Here is a 14887-nt window from a genome sequence, read left to right as displayed (position 1 = left end):
GCCCCAGATTTGAGCAACTTTTAATGGCTCTCTTCTTCTTCTTCTTCTTCTCCATTTTTTGATTTTTTTGTTGTTTATATGTATACATTTAAAAAGAAAAAAAGGACAAAGTTTTGGCTGGAAATCGTTTGATGCCATTTTGGTTGAGATTGTTTGCGATTTGTTGCCAATGCTGCCATAACTTCATTTTTTTTTAATTTACCATCTCGATCTGTAAATTAGGTTTAAAACATTATGTTGTCTCCACATTAAGCTTGCAGAAGCTCATCGTGGGTGAGCTGTTCTTGTGGGCTCACTGTTTCACCATCGATGGCGTTAAACTATTTCGTGGCTGCTCTCCCAATCGACGAGGTACAATACAATATAAGAGTCCCTGCTAATGGCTGTTTCAGAGAGAGAGAAAGACATGAATGTGTTTGTGAAAGAAAACTTTAGGATTCAACTTTTTCTTTTCCAAAAATAGATTTTGTGAATAAAAATAATGACATCGAATATTTTTATCTGACGTGGATAATACAGTGAGGCGTTTGAGGAACACACACTGTCGGAAGGGTTTAAAATATTATTTTTGAACGAGTAGAGGTGTCTAGATGAAACTTCATTAAGTTTGGGGACCGGAATGACAAAGTGGCACAAATATAAGTGTCATTTAGGCTATTCTGGCATTTTAAAAATACAATAAGTATCCACTTCAATTTTTTAAAGTCAATCCATAAAGTTAAAATTGTAGCCTCTAAATTTATAGTGAAAAAAGAGTCATTGAAGGTGGAGAAAGCGAAGGACTTTGACAGTCTATCAAGTATACCCACTAGTCTCGGAAATTTAAAAACACTGCATGAGTTAAGCAATCTGTGGTCAAATCTTACTCTTCTGGGGACAAACAATTCATTTACACTACACATTAATCTATAGTCACTAACCCACATGTGTATAAGAAACTAACTGGCAGCCATAACAACTCCCAAAGAAAACCCCAATTTCAGGCTTTCGTTTATGGCTGATCACATAACTTAGTAGCAGTTGCAATAAAAGTTTAAGCAACCAACATCACAACCCACTAAAATTTTCACTAATGGGGTCTGGGGAGGATAGAGTGTACGCGATCTTAGAGAGGCTATTTTCGGGAGATCCTCAGCTTAACAGAAAATACAATAATATCAAAAAAGAACAAAAGAATAGGTCCGTAACAACAAAAGAACCAGCAAAAATAATAACAGCATCGTAAGAAACAACAAATAAGTGGAAGGGCAACACCATACTATGCAAAACAAAAAAACAAAAAAGTAGTGTGAACATAACATAAAACCGCTATCACTCCTAGACAAAACTCAGACTATCCAGTACAAAGAGAGAGAGAAAATACTCGACTATCCCCTAGCCTACAACCCTAATTCTCGACCTCCGCACATTTCTATCAAGAGCCATGTCCTCGGAAATCGGAAGTCGCGCCATGTCCTGCCGGATCACATCGCCCCAATACTTCTTCGGCAACCCTCTACCTCTTCTCGTACCTGTCAAAGCTCACACCTCCTAATAGGGATGGTAATGGGGCGGGGGCGGGAGGGGTTTGGCGGAACCCACAAAAATTTCAACCCGCACCGCCCCGCATAGTTATTTTTCTAGTTTTCAACCCGCCCCGCCTCAATTAAGTATTTTTCTTTTTTTTTCTTTAATTTTTTTTCTAAAACAAACTAGTTTGACATTTTATTATTTTACAAAATGGAGAGTTTAATAGAATCACATAAACCTAAAACTGAGAGAGTATTACGCCTATCTTCCAAAAAAAAATGGGTTACTATCATTTCCTATTACTAATACGATATCTTGACTTGAGTAATACTCCCTCCGGTCCACAATAAGTGACCAATTTGCTTTGGGCACACCTATTAAGGAAATAATAAATCCTAGACAAAAATAGTAGTGTGATTAAACTACCCTTAATTAAATGTTACAGCATAGTTATAGTAGCACTTACTTCTCTTCTCAAATGTGAGGAGTAAATGACTTTAGGGGTACGTACATAAGGGTAATTTTGAAAAAACAAATTAAATATTTTCTTGATTATATAAATGGACACTTATTTCGGACCAAAATAAAAAAGCAAATTGATCACTTATTGTGGACCAGAGGAAGTATTATTTTGTTGAGACTTATGCAAATTGGTTATTACAAATCAAAATAGCATTCGTGCTAGTAAAAAAGAATGTGAAATTGTAGTTGAAATGATTGCTTTATTTCAGAAAAGATAAAATTCAAAGGTGCCCTGCATTAAACCCGCAACCCCCTCCCCCTCTCCCTCGCTTTAAAAATTTTAAAAACGGTTTTAACCCGCCCTGCCCGCATCAAACAAAACTCGCCCGCCCGCCCGCCCACCCGCCCCGCCTCGCACCCGCCCCATTACCATCCTTACCTCCTAACTGGGGCATCTCGGCTTCTTCTCCGCACGTGCCCAAACCATCTAAGCCTCACTTCCTGCATCTTGTCGTCAATGGGAGCAACACCCGCTCTCTCCCGAATATCTTCATTCCTAATCTTATCTGGTCTAGTATGCCCGCACATCCATCTCAACATCCTCATTTCGGCTACTTTCATCTTCTGGATATGTAAATTCTTGACTGGCCAACACTCAGTCCTATACAATATGGCCGGTCTAATCACCGCTCTATAGAACTTAGCTTTAAGTTTCGGTGGCACATTCTTGTCACACAGGACTCTAGACGCTAATCGCCAGCTCATCCACCTCACCCCAATATGGTGTGTGACACGCTCGTCAATCTTCCCATCTCCCCGGATAATTGACCCTAGGTACTTGAAACTTTCTTTCTTTGGGATTGAAGGATATCTTGCTACTTAGAAACCTTGCCAAACTTACTGTACACTAAAAAAAAAACCTCCTAGTAAATGCTAGCCTAAATCATCGTAAACCTGCCCCAATAAAACTTTGGGATTGAAGGATATCTTGCTACTCAGAAACCTTGTCAAACTTACTGTACACTAAAAAAAAAACCTCCTAGTAAATGCTAGCCTAAATCATCATAAACCTGCCCCAATAAAACTGAATTTCTCAAGAAGAATGAAGAAAAGCTAGAACCAAAGTCATAAGAAAACTAAAAAGGAGAATGAAACTAGAGAAAACAAGCAAGGAAAGGAAACGCGAGTAACAGAGCAGACGGCAATATGCCACATATTTGAATCTTGCCTTAGGCAGAAGCCCTATGGGAATTCCTTCAATATTAAAAAAGCAAAAACGCGCATGGTTAATGTGAAGGATAAAGTTCATTACTAGTTTTACTCAGATACCTTGCCAATCTTACTGTACAATGAAACACTTCCTAACAAAAGCTAGCCTAAATCATAAACCCACCCCCAATAAAACTGATCAATTTATCAAGAAGAAAGAACAAAAGCTAGCCCAAACTCATAATAAAATTAAAGAAAGAGAATCAAACTAGAATAACAAACAACCTCCATTAGAAGAAACATTTTACATCATATGCTGAGAAGGTCAGGTGGAGGAGATTGAGGTGGTGGCTGATGGTTATCTTTTGTGTTTCCGGGAACTGAAGTTGGCGACTCTGACGCAGGGACGGATGATGGGAGCGACTCGGTGATTGTTGAATCTCCTGCTTTTGTATTAGATGGATTAGGAAGCTCGGTTAGTATTTGCACAACCTCGCGCATTTTGGGGCGTTCAACAGCCTGCTCTTCGACACATAGCATTGCGACATAGAACACATGCATCACCTCATGAAGGGGAACTGTTGAGAGTCTTGGATCAAGGATTTTGAGAACTCCTTCCTTTTTCCCTTCCGTCATTTTTCTTACCCATTGGACTATGTCAACGCCATCACCAAATTCTCCAACTGGCTTTCTCCCACTCACCAATTCTAACAGAACCACGCCAAAGCTGTATACATCACTCTTCTCATCAACCTTGAGTGTATAGGCATATTCTGCAATAAAGAAATGAAAAAGGATTTAGGCATATAATTAGAAAAAACTATGTTGCAGTTGAAAATAAGCAAATTTGTCAGTCAAGATTAAACAATTTAGCGCAAAACAGCAAGAAATCAGGTTTGATTGCAAGTACTGGTTATTTATTAGCGCATAAGTACTCAAAAAGTCCAATCGAACCAACAACCAAGTAGGTAGGTGATTTTCAAAGTTACAAGGCTTATCTATGAACATAGGCATTCATCTTTTACTAGATTGTTCTAGTTGATTATGGATCAAGGACTGCTATACGAGTCATGTCATTCGTGTTACAACAAGGAGATTGGTCATTGCCGGCTAAACAAGGACACTTATGAGTTATGATGTATAAACACTTGAAGTGACTGATAAATTGCAATCTTAGTTGACAACTTACAGTCATTTTAAATTAGTTTTGAATGGAACACACTTCAGAATCAACACTAAGAAGATGTGAAGATTTAGATAGCATACCTGGCGCTATATAGCCATAAGAACCAGCAATAGCAGACATGCATTCTGATGTTCCTGAATCTTGCAAGAACTTGGCAAGTCCAAAATCAGCAACATGAGCTTCAAAGTTGGAATCCAGAAGAATGTTGTTTGACTTTACGTCACGATGGAGGATCAAAGGCGAGCAATCGTGATGGAGATAACAAAGGCCTTTTGCAGCCTCCAACGCTACCTTATACCTAGTATTCCAATGCAAATGACCTCCCTTCTTTCCATGAAGCATTTCACCAAGACTCCCATTAGGCATGTACTCATAAACCAAAAGATTAGTTTCATGATTCGAGCAAAATCCCAATAATCTAACAATATGTCTATGCCTAATCCTCCCAAGCGTCTGTATCTCAGCATTAAACCCGTGATCATGTGAAGAACCAAGGCTCATAGCCGGCAACCTTTTAACAGCAACCTGTTCACCATTTGGCATTACACCCTTGTACACTATACCAGCACCTCCTTTCCCAATAATGTTATCCTCTTTCAAACATCCCAAAACATCATCACAAGCAAAATCCAGGCGTTGGAACGCGGTAAGCTTCCAAGCACGAGCCTCGCTCGCCTTCCTTAAAGATCGAGCCTTTATAATCGCAGCAACAGCAAACACAATCGAGCAAACAAGCAACCCAATAACAAGCAAAAGCTTCATAGAAGGCGAAAATGTGCCTCTCTCGTGCGGTTCACTAACCCCATCAACTACACCTTCTTTGCAAGGACCCAAATAGGGTCCGCAAAGATCTTGATTACCCAAAAATGAGGTATAATTAAAATAACTGAATTGACCAGTACCCGGAACTAATCCAGATAAGTTGTTATATGAAAAATCAACAGAAGTTAAACTCTGCATTGCCGAAATAGTTGCAGGAATACTTCCAACTAAATTATTTCGCGACACGTTCAAGTAATTCAGTATCCTCATACCAGTGATCTCTGTAGGAATCTCACCTGATAGCTTATTCCTACTAAGATCAACAAAAGTTAAAGCCTTGCAATGACTTATCTCAGGTGGAATCGGGCCCGAAAACCCATTACCACTGAAATCCATTTTAGACAACTGCTGTAATTTCCCTATATCAGCTGGAATTCGGCCAGAAAACTTGTTCCCATCAAGAAGCAACTTCTGAACACCACTAAAATTTCCAATACTGGGTGGCAAACGCCCAGTGAGTCGATTATTCGAAAGACTAATCTGCCCAAGACTTGCTGATACAGATCCAGTCACTGGAAATGTACCAGTGAGAAGATTATCTTGAAGTTCAACTTGTGTCAACTTCGGCAAACTTAACAACCCTTTTGGGATTGACCCATTTAGGTAATTTTCACCCATTCTAATCCTACTAAGTGATTCACACTGACCCAAAGATTCAGGAATTGGACCAAACAAGAAGTTTCCTAGAGTAATTAAAGTTTCTAAATTGTTGCCTCTACACATGTTTGGGGGCAAATTTCCAGTTAACTTGTTGGTACTAATATCAAGCGTTTTTAACTTACTGTTTTGGCCCAAACCCATTGGAATACTTCCAGTGAAATTATTTTCCCAGAGCTGCAAAACTTCCAACTTCGGCAACTCTTGAATGAACTCTGGTATTGACCCGTAAAGCTTGTTACGAAAAAGATTTAACAGAGTGAGATTCTTCAGCTCCGATAAAGTTAACGGTATTTCACCGGAGAGCAAATTGTTCGATAAATCTAAAGATTTTAAGCTTTTTAGATACCCAATTTCCGGTATTAAAGACCCAGAAAGAGAATTCACTTGTAAGAACAAAGTATCCAATTTCTTAAGCTTCCCTATCTCCGCCGGGATCTCGCCGGAAAGTCCGCAGTTAGCAGCATCGAAACGTACGAGCTCGGACAAGTTCCCTATCTCCGGCGGAATTCCTCCGGAGAATGCGTTGTAGTATCCAACGTAAAGCTCCTTAAGAGTCGTAACGTTTCCGATCTCTGGAGGTATCTCGCCGGCGAGTTCATTTCCAGAAACTGCAAGGTATTTGAGGAAAGGAAATTTGCCGAACTCAGGCGGAATATGGCCGGTGAAAAAGTTGCCGCCGAGGTGAAGATGATAAAGATTCGTCAAATTATGGACCCCAACGGGAAGTTCACCGGTCAGGTTATTATTGTAAATATCGAGAACTTCAAGGTTTATTAGTTGGGCAAGCTGTTGAGGAAAACTGTTATTAAAAATGTTGTTGCTGAGGTTAAGGTAACGGAGGTTTGAGATAACGGAGAGTTCAACAGGAATGGGGCCAGAAAACTGGTTAGCGGCGACGGAGAGGTTAACCAGGTAACGGAGTTGGCCGATTTCGGGCGGGAGAGTACCGGTGAGGTTGAGGTTTGAGATGTTTAAAGAAGTCACGTGACGATATTTGTCGCACGTGACACCTTTCCATGCACAGTGACTGGTGGAGATGTTCCATGAAATGAGAGAAGATTGTGGGTCGTCGGTAATGGCGGTTTTCAGGGAGAGTAATGCGCGGTATTCAGGGAGGAAATGTGGTTTTGCGGCGGCGGAGGAGTGGATATGGTGAATGAGGAAAAGGAGTAGAAGAAAAAGAAGAAAATGCATGATTTTTGTTCAAAGGGAGAAAAAGAGTGAGCAGAGCAGAGATGGAGAAGAGCTGTTGTTACATTGGTTTTTATTTGCTTTTCATGTGTCTTTATCGAACAGATACACTATAAATGTGTATTTATATGAACTTATCAAATACTTTAGAAATTAGACAAAAAGAAAGTTACAGGTGTTATAAGATTCTGCAAATGGTTTCATTCACTTGTAATGCTGGACGTCTTACGTAACAAGTTTTAGATTGGTTATGTATCTATAACATGTTTTAAATTGGTTATGTATCCAAAACAGGTTTTAGATTGGTTATGTATTCATAACAGGTTTTGGATTGATTTTGTAACAACGAAATATTTCTAATGTTGTCATTCTCTTCTATTATTAGTCCTAGTTAATTACGTAATTCTTACTATATTACTTTTATTTTATAACACGTTATCAGCACGAGACTCTAATAATTTCCACTACCACCTTGGGGTATATTTTCATATCCTTTTTCAGTTTTACTATGTCGAATTTATGAAAGCTTGAATTTGTGGCACTTGACATCTCCGAAAAGAATTATTTATCATGGGTCCTTGATGCTGAAATTCACATTGCTGCAAAAGCTCTTGAAAATACTATTATACAAGGAAATGAAGCATCGGGCCAGGATAAGGCAAAGGCTATGATTTTCCTTCGTCATCATCTCGATGAAGGGTTAAAAACTGGATACTTAACCCTAAAAGATCCATTTGAATTATGGAGCAGTTTGAAGGAACGATATGACCGTCTAAAGGCAACGGTATTGCCAAGAGCTCAATATGAATAGATTCACTTACGCTTACAAGATTTTAAAACTGTAAGTGAATATAATTTTGTTGTATTCAGAATAACTTCCCAATTTAAATTATGTGAGGAAATTGTGAATGATGAGGATTTACTGGAAAAGACTCTTTCTACTTTTCATGCCTCAAATATGGTATTGCAGCAACAATACCGTGAAAAGGGTTTAAAGAAATATTCTGAACTAATCTCATGCCTCCTGGTGGCTGAGCAACATAATACCCTTTTAATGAAAAATCATGAAGCCCGTCCTACTAGATCTGCACCATTTTCCGAATTGAATATGGTAGCAGCGACTCAAAAGTTTGAAAGAAAATAAAATAATTATCGTGGTCGTGACCGTGGCCATAGTCGTGGACGTGGACGTGGACATGAAAGGGGACGAAATAATTATCGTCATCATGGTAGAAATAAACAGGAGAACAACAAGGATCCTCAAAATAATTCTTTAAAGGGCAGAGTTAATATTTGCCACAGATGTGGTATGAAAGGTTATTGGGCACGTGTTTGTCATACGCCTGACCATTTTGTCAAGCTTTATCAAGCATCTATTAAAAGAAAAGATAACAATGTGGAGACACACTTGACTTATTAAAATAATGATGATGAAGCAGGTTCCTCAAACAAATATGATGATGTTGAGGCAAATCTTGCATATAAAGATGATGATTTTGGAGACCTTGCAAATATTACTCATTTAGAAGCTGGAGACTTCTTTGAGGATATTGACCGAAGAAGTGATTATCTTACTGGGGAATAAAACTTTAAGAAAAGTTGTTATTTTCATATTATGTTTTTAAGTAGTTTGTTCTTCTTAGTGTATTTTCCTATAGCATCATATATGCTAGTTTCTATATTCCTAGTGTAATTTCTAATGTTTCTTTTATTTATAGTCTTTCATATTTCTTATGATGTACTTTTTGTTTCTTTATGAAGAATATGGAAATTCCCCAGTAGTTAGTTCCAAGATCAATAAAGATGATATATGTCTTCTGAATAGTGCTACAACATATACTATTTTAAGAGATAAGAGATATTTCTCTTAGGTGATGAAAGACACCAATGTTAATTCAATATCTGGCAGTACAAGATTAATTGAAAGCTCTGAAAGAGCAAATTTATTACTACCCGGAGGAACAAATTTAGCTATTAATGAAGCATTATATTGTAGTAAGTCTCAAAAAAACTTACTAAGTTTCAAAGATATTCGCCGAAATGGATATCACATTGAGACTACAAATAATGAAAAGATTGAATATCTTTATATTACTACAATAAAGTCGGGTAAGAAATATGTGCTTGAAAAGCTGTCTGGTCTTTCCTCTGGCTTGTACTACACAAATATTGGCAGAGTTGAAATGCATGTTATAGTAAATCAGAAGTTTACTAATTCAAATAATTTTATTATTTGGAATGACCGGTTGGGCCATCCCGGTTCTAGCATGATGCGCAAAATAATTGAGAATTCACATGGACATGTATTGAAGAACCAAAAGATTCTTCAATTTAAGGATTTCTATTGTGCTGCATGTTCTCAATGTAATTTATTACTAGGCCATCAGTAACTAAAGTTGGGATTGAATCCCCAGCATTTCTGGAACGTATACATGGTGATATATGTAGGCACATTCACCCATCATGTGAACCATTTAAATATTATATGATTTTAATAGATGCATCTACAAGATGGTCTCATGTGTGCTTATTATCAACTCGCAATCTGGCATTTGCGAGGTTGTTGGCTCAAATAATAAGATTAAGAGCACAATTTCCAGATTATGCAATTAAGACAATTCGTCTTGATAATGCTGGTGAATTTACATCCCAAGCCTTTAATGATTATTGTATGTCAAGTGGGATAACAGTTGAACATCCTGTTGCTCATGTTCATACTCAGAATGGTCTGGCGGAATCATTTATCAAACGCCTCCAATTAATTGCTCGACCATTGCTTATGAGAGCAAAACTTCCTATTTCGATATGGGGTCATGCTATTTTGCATGCAGCAACACTTGTGTGCGTTAGGCCAACGAGTTATCATAAAATCTCCCCATTACAATTGGCTTATGGTCAGGAGCCAAATATTTCTCATCTTAGAATATTTGGATGTGCGGTATATGTTCTAATTGCTCCACCACAACGCACAAAGATGGCTCCCCAAAGAAGGTTAAGGATATATGTTGGATATGAATCTCCTTCTATTATTAAATATCTGGAACCCATGACTTGAGATTTATTTACGGCAAGATTTGCTGATTGCCATTTTGATGAATTAGTTTTTCCTACATTAGGGGGAGAGAATAAGCAGCTGAAAAAGAAGATAGACTGGAATGCATTATCATTATCTTATTTAGATCCTCGTACAAATCAATGTGAACTGGAAGTTCAAAAGATAATTCATTTGCAAAGTACTGCAAATCAACTTCCAGATGCATTTACCAACCTACCAAGGATTACTAAATCTAATATTCCAGCTACAAATGCTCCAATTCGAATTGATGTCTCGGTAGGACAATTTGTTAAAGCATATGAGTCTAAGCCACACTTAAAACGTGGCAGACCAATCGGTTCTAAAGATAAAAATCCTCGAAAAAGGAAAGGAAAAAATGATCAAGATGGTCATAATATGGAGGTAATTGCTCAAGAAGAGCCCGAGACATAACAATTGATAAAATCCCAAAAGAGGTCAAGGTACCTGGAAATAATAAAAATGAAGAGATCTCAATAAATTATGTCTCAACTGGAAAAAGATGGAACCGAAATGATATAGTTGTTGATAACATTTTTGCTTATAATATTGCTGCTGAAATAATGCAACAAGATGAGGATCTTGAACCAAAATCTGTCGGTGAATGTAGACAGAGAAATGATTGACAAAATGGAAAGACGCTATCCAAGTAGAATTGACTTCACTTAAAAAACGTGAAGTTTTTGGACCTATAGCCCAAACACCTGAAGGTGTAAAGCCAGTGGGGTACAAATGGATTTTTGTGCGAAAAAGAAATGAGAAAAATGAAGTTGTAAGATATAAAGCACGACTTGTAGCACAAGGATTTTCGCAACGGCCTGACATTGATTATATGGAGACATATTCTCCTGTGGTGGATGCAATCACATTCAGGTATCTTATCAGTCTAGCAATTCATGAAAAACTTGATATGCGTACCGCTTATCCTAGTGAATTTTACGGACCTACTGGACCAGAAGCTTCTCAAGCTCAAGCGTCTTATGGATGTTGTCACGGCCTATTTATATGGCTCACTGGTCAACGAATTTTTTATGAAAATCCCTAAAGGATTCAAAGTACCTGAAATATACAAAGATTCTCGGGAAACTTGTTCAATAAAGCTTCAGAAATCCTTATATGGATTGAAGCAATCAGGGCGCATGTGGTATAATCGCCTCAGCGAATACCTATTGAAAGAAGGGTACAAGAATGACCCAATTTGTCCTTGTGTCTTTATAAAAGGATCTGGATCTGAATTTGTCATAATAGCTGTGTATGTTGATGACTTGAATATCATTGGAACTCTTGAAGAGCTTCCAAAGGCAGTAGAATTCTTGGAGAAAGAATTTAAAATGAAAGATCTTGGAAAGACAAAATTTTGTCTTGGCTTACAAATTGAGCATTTGAAAAATGGAATATTTGTCCATCAATCAACGTACACTGAAAATATTTTGAAGCGTTTTTATATGGATAAAGCACATCCATTGAGTACCCCGATGGTTGTGAGATCGCTTGATATAAATAAAGATCCATTTCGTCCTCATGAAAATAATGAAGAGCTTCTAGGTACTGAAATATCATATCTTAGTGCAATTGGGGCATTAATGTACCTTGCTAATAATTCTAGACCAGATATAACTTTTTCTGTAAGCTTGTTAGCAAGATTTAGTTCTTCCCCAACACAAAGACACTGGAATGGTATTAAGCATCTATTCAGATATCTGCGAGGGACCATTGATATGGGATTATTTTATTCAAATGAATCTAGGTCACAACTGATAGGTTATGCAGATGCAGGATATTTGTCTGACCCACATAAAGGTCGATCTCAAACAGGCTATTTATTTACATGTGGAGGTACTGCCATATCATGGCGTTCAACAAAACAAACTATGGTTGCTACTTCTTCAAATCATGAAGAGATAATAGCCATTCATGAAGCGAGTCGAGAATGCGTTTGGTTGAGATCAATAACTCAACATATCCAGGAGCTATGTGGTCTTTCATGGGGAAAGGATATCCCAATAATATTATATGAAGACAATGCTGCATGTATAGCTCTACTAAAATGGGGATATATTAAAGGAGACAGAACAAAGCATATTTCACCAAAATTCTTTTTCACGCATGATCTTCAAAAGAATGGTGAATTAGATGTTCAACAAATTCGTTCAAGTGATAATTTGGCAGATTTGTTCATTAAGGCATTGCCGACATCAAAATTTGAGAAGTTAAGATACAAGATTGGAATGCGTTGTCTCCGAGATATCAAATAAGGTTTTTTTTATCAGGGAGAGAAATACGCGTTGTACTCTTTTTCCCTTAACTAAGGTTTTGTCCCATTTGGGTTTTCCTGGTAAGGTTTTTAATGAGGCAACTCTTAATGCGTATTACAAGATATGTGTACTCTTTTTCCTTCACTAAGATTTTTTCCACTGGGTTTTTCTTAGTAAGGTTTTAATGAGGCATATTATCTGTTAGTGGACATCCAAGAGGGAGTGTTATAAATCCTGCAAATGGTTTCATTGCAACGATGGATGTCTTCCATAACAGGTTTTAGATTGGTTATGTATCCAAAACAGGTTTTAGATTGGTTATGTATTCATAACAGGTTTTGGATTGGTTTTGTAACAACGAAATATTTCTATAAATAGGTTCACTGATGAAGCTATTCCACACTCAAAAACGAAGAAATAAATCCTCTCTTCTAATGTTGTCATTCTCTTCTATTATTAGTCCTAGTTAATTACACAGTTCTTGCTATATTGCTTTTATTTCATAACATTTCCTTTGTTTTTCTGTATTTTAATTTAGTTTTTTCTTTGTTGGGGTTTTGGTCTTTGAACTAATAAAGTTGTCAAAGAAATTTCACTAGTTTGGCGGATTCAAACTGAGAGTACTAGCTTAGGGGCCCATACGTGTAAACCATGAAACTTCAACAAAAATTTATTATGCTTTCACAGAATTTCAACCCTTTATCCAGTGGAGAACTGAAATTGGTGGAAATACACTTAAAGAAAATGAAAGGATTTGTGGGTTGGGGCTGGTGCAAAATGGATAGTTAATATTATACTCGTACAAATAATTAGTGAACCCCCCCCCCCCCCCCCTCAAAATTCAAAGATTCTAATTAATAAAATGAGAAGATATTTTTGACCAGAAGAAAGTCTTGTTAAAATTATGTGCAAATAGATTACTGCCAACCTGCAACACTAGGGGCTTGTTTGGAAAGTTACCGTGTAATTGAATTTGTGTGTAATATTTTGTGTGTGTGTATATATATAATATTTGTATGAGGTAAATTTGGTTTATAATAAATGGTCGAATGGTGGTATGACACGTGGAATCGAAGGTAAGTAAGAGGCAAGACAAGCAACAACAGATACGGACACAATGAATGTAATTAACATCGGGTAAATCCTCAAGGGAGCATAATTAATGGGAGGAGATTAAGGGTTTGCCGTCTGATATCATTCAATGAGGGAATATTCTCTAACATTAAATGAGCGATCGTTGAAGAGAATATTTGCATTCATGACCTGCCGTTACATATTCATCAATGACTATTTTATTATCATTTAAGAGGAGCTTGATCCTAGGATCTTGTTTCTCTAGGTAAAACTAAAATAGCAGGCTCAACAACCATTGTAAGGGACGCAATTTTCTGCAGACATAAGCTATATTTTGCTTTTGCTCTCAATTAAATAATTTTATTTGCACTTTATCATTGCTTTCACTGTTGCTCTCGGAGGCATTGCACTCGGAGCTAGGCTTGTCATCTTCTTCAATTTCAATTGCTAAATGTCACTTTCGGTCTTATCTTTTTATCATTTTCGGATCAAATCAGTTCGTTTGTCTATAAACCACGTAACAAATTTAACTGTACCGTTTTACGGGTAAATATATTTCTGTATGTTATATATAAAAATATAACGAATTATACACTTTTGCTACTACCAAACATAAATAGTTTCGGGCTAAAAGTGATATTTTAAAAATAAATAAACATATATTACCATGTTTGGATAAACTTAACCTCGGAGAAAAAGAAGAAAAATGGGGATTACCGCGTCTGCTGACGTAACAGGATTCTTCGTCGTTTGTCAATTTGTCTTTGGCTCATTGGATGTTGAGAGGAGACTTTCCACGCAATTTCACGCCATTGTCCGTTAAAGAAGTTAAGCCTCAATTCGGCAGACACAATCAATATCAGAACTGAAAGTCCATCCATTCCCAAAAAAGAATTAAAAAAAGAAAAGAAAAGGAAACACAACTCATGTAATTTCTTTGAATTGTGTAATCACTTTCATTGAACTAACTCATTCAGAGAGGCGATCTAGTGGGTAATGTACGGGTTTCCGGGTACCTAGGAATTACATCTTATGTCGGTCGGCTCAATTTCAGAATCAAAAATAGCCTATGTTTTGGAACTTTACCCGGCATAGCCCATTTTGCAGATAATGCATAACCCATTTTCATCGGATAATCTAGCGACAGCCTCCTTTATCCTTCTTTTTTCTTTCTTCAACTTTCAGAGTAAAGATATCGATCGAGAGGTCACCGGAAAAGTTAACGATGTCATCGGAAAATAAATATGGCGGTGGATAACATTCTTTACCCATTTTTTCCCTTCAATTTTCAAGATAAAGAGGTCGATGATGAAGTCAGTGAAGTCATCGGAGAATGAAAAAGAGGTCTGGTGTTGTATTCAGACAATTTTCAAGTTCTTCAGATGATGTTCCAGTTTTATCTTCTTTTATAAAACAATTCCATCTCCATCTTCTCTCCTCTTTAAT

The 14887-nt window shown here is 37.2% G+C and overlaps 1 protein-coding gene across 1 annotated transcript; it reads right to left on the bottom strand.

The window, feature by feature from the left end:
• LOC109226691 (leucine-rich repeat receptor-like serine/threonine-protein kinase BAM1) lies at window positions 3234–7156 on the bottom strand. The gene is made up of 2 exons (XM_019391519.1): window positions 4447–7156; window positions 3234–3953 (listed from the first exon to the last, which is right to left on the bottom strand). The coding sequence occupies exons 1-2, from the start codon at window positions 7040–7042 to the stop codon at window positions 3490–3492; spliced, it is 3060 nt and encodes a 1019-aa protein (XP_019247064.1). The 5' UTR covers window positions 7043–7156; the 3' UTR covers window positions 3234–3489.

Source organism: Nicotiana attenuata, chromosome 6 (assembly GCF_001879085.1).
Source record: "Nicotiana attenuata strain UT chromosome 6, NIATTr2, whole genome shotgun sequence".
Taxonomy (NCBI): Eukaryota; Viridiplantae; Streptophyta; class Magnoliopsida; order Solanales; family Solanaceae; genus Nicotiana; species Nicotiana attenuata.
The sequence above is the reverse complement of the archived record's forward strand: the minus strand, read 5'-3'. Positions and strand labels throughout refer to the sequence as shown.

Bases quoted from the DNA above. Each gene is read 5' to 3' on its own strand.
- LOC109226691 (XM_019391519.1), bottom strand. From the start codon at position 7,042: ATGCATTTTCTTCTTTTTCTTCTACTCCTTTTCCTCATTCACCATATC. The intron at 3,954-4,446 runs GTATGCTATCTA...TCTTTATTGCAG, and splicing joins TTATGGCTATATAGCGCCAG to AATATGCCTATACACTCAAG.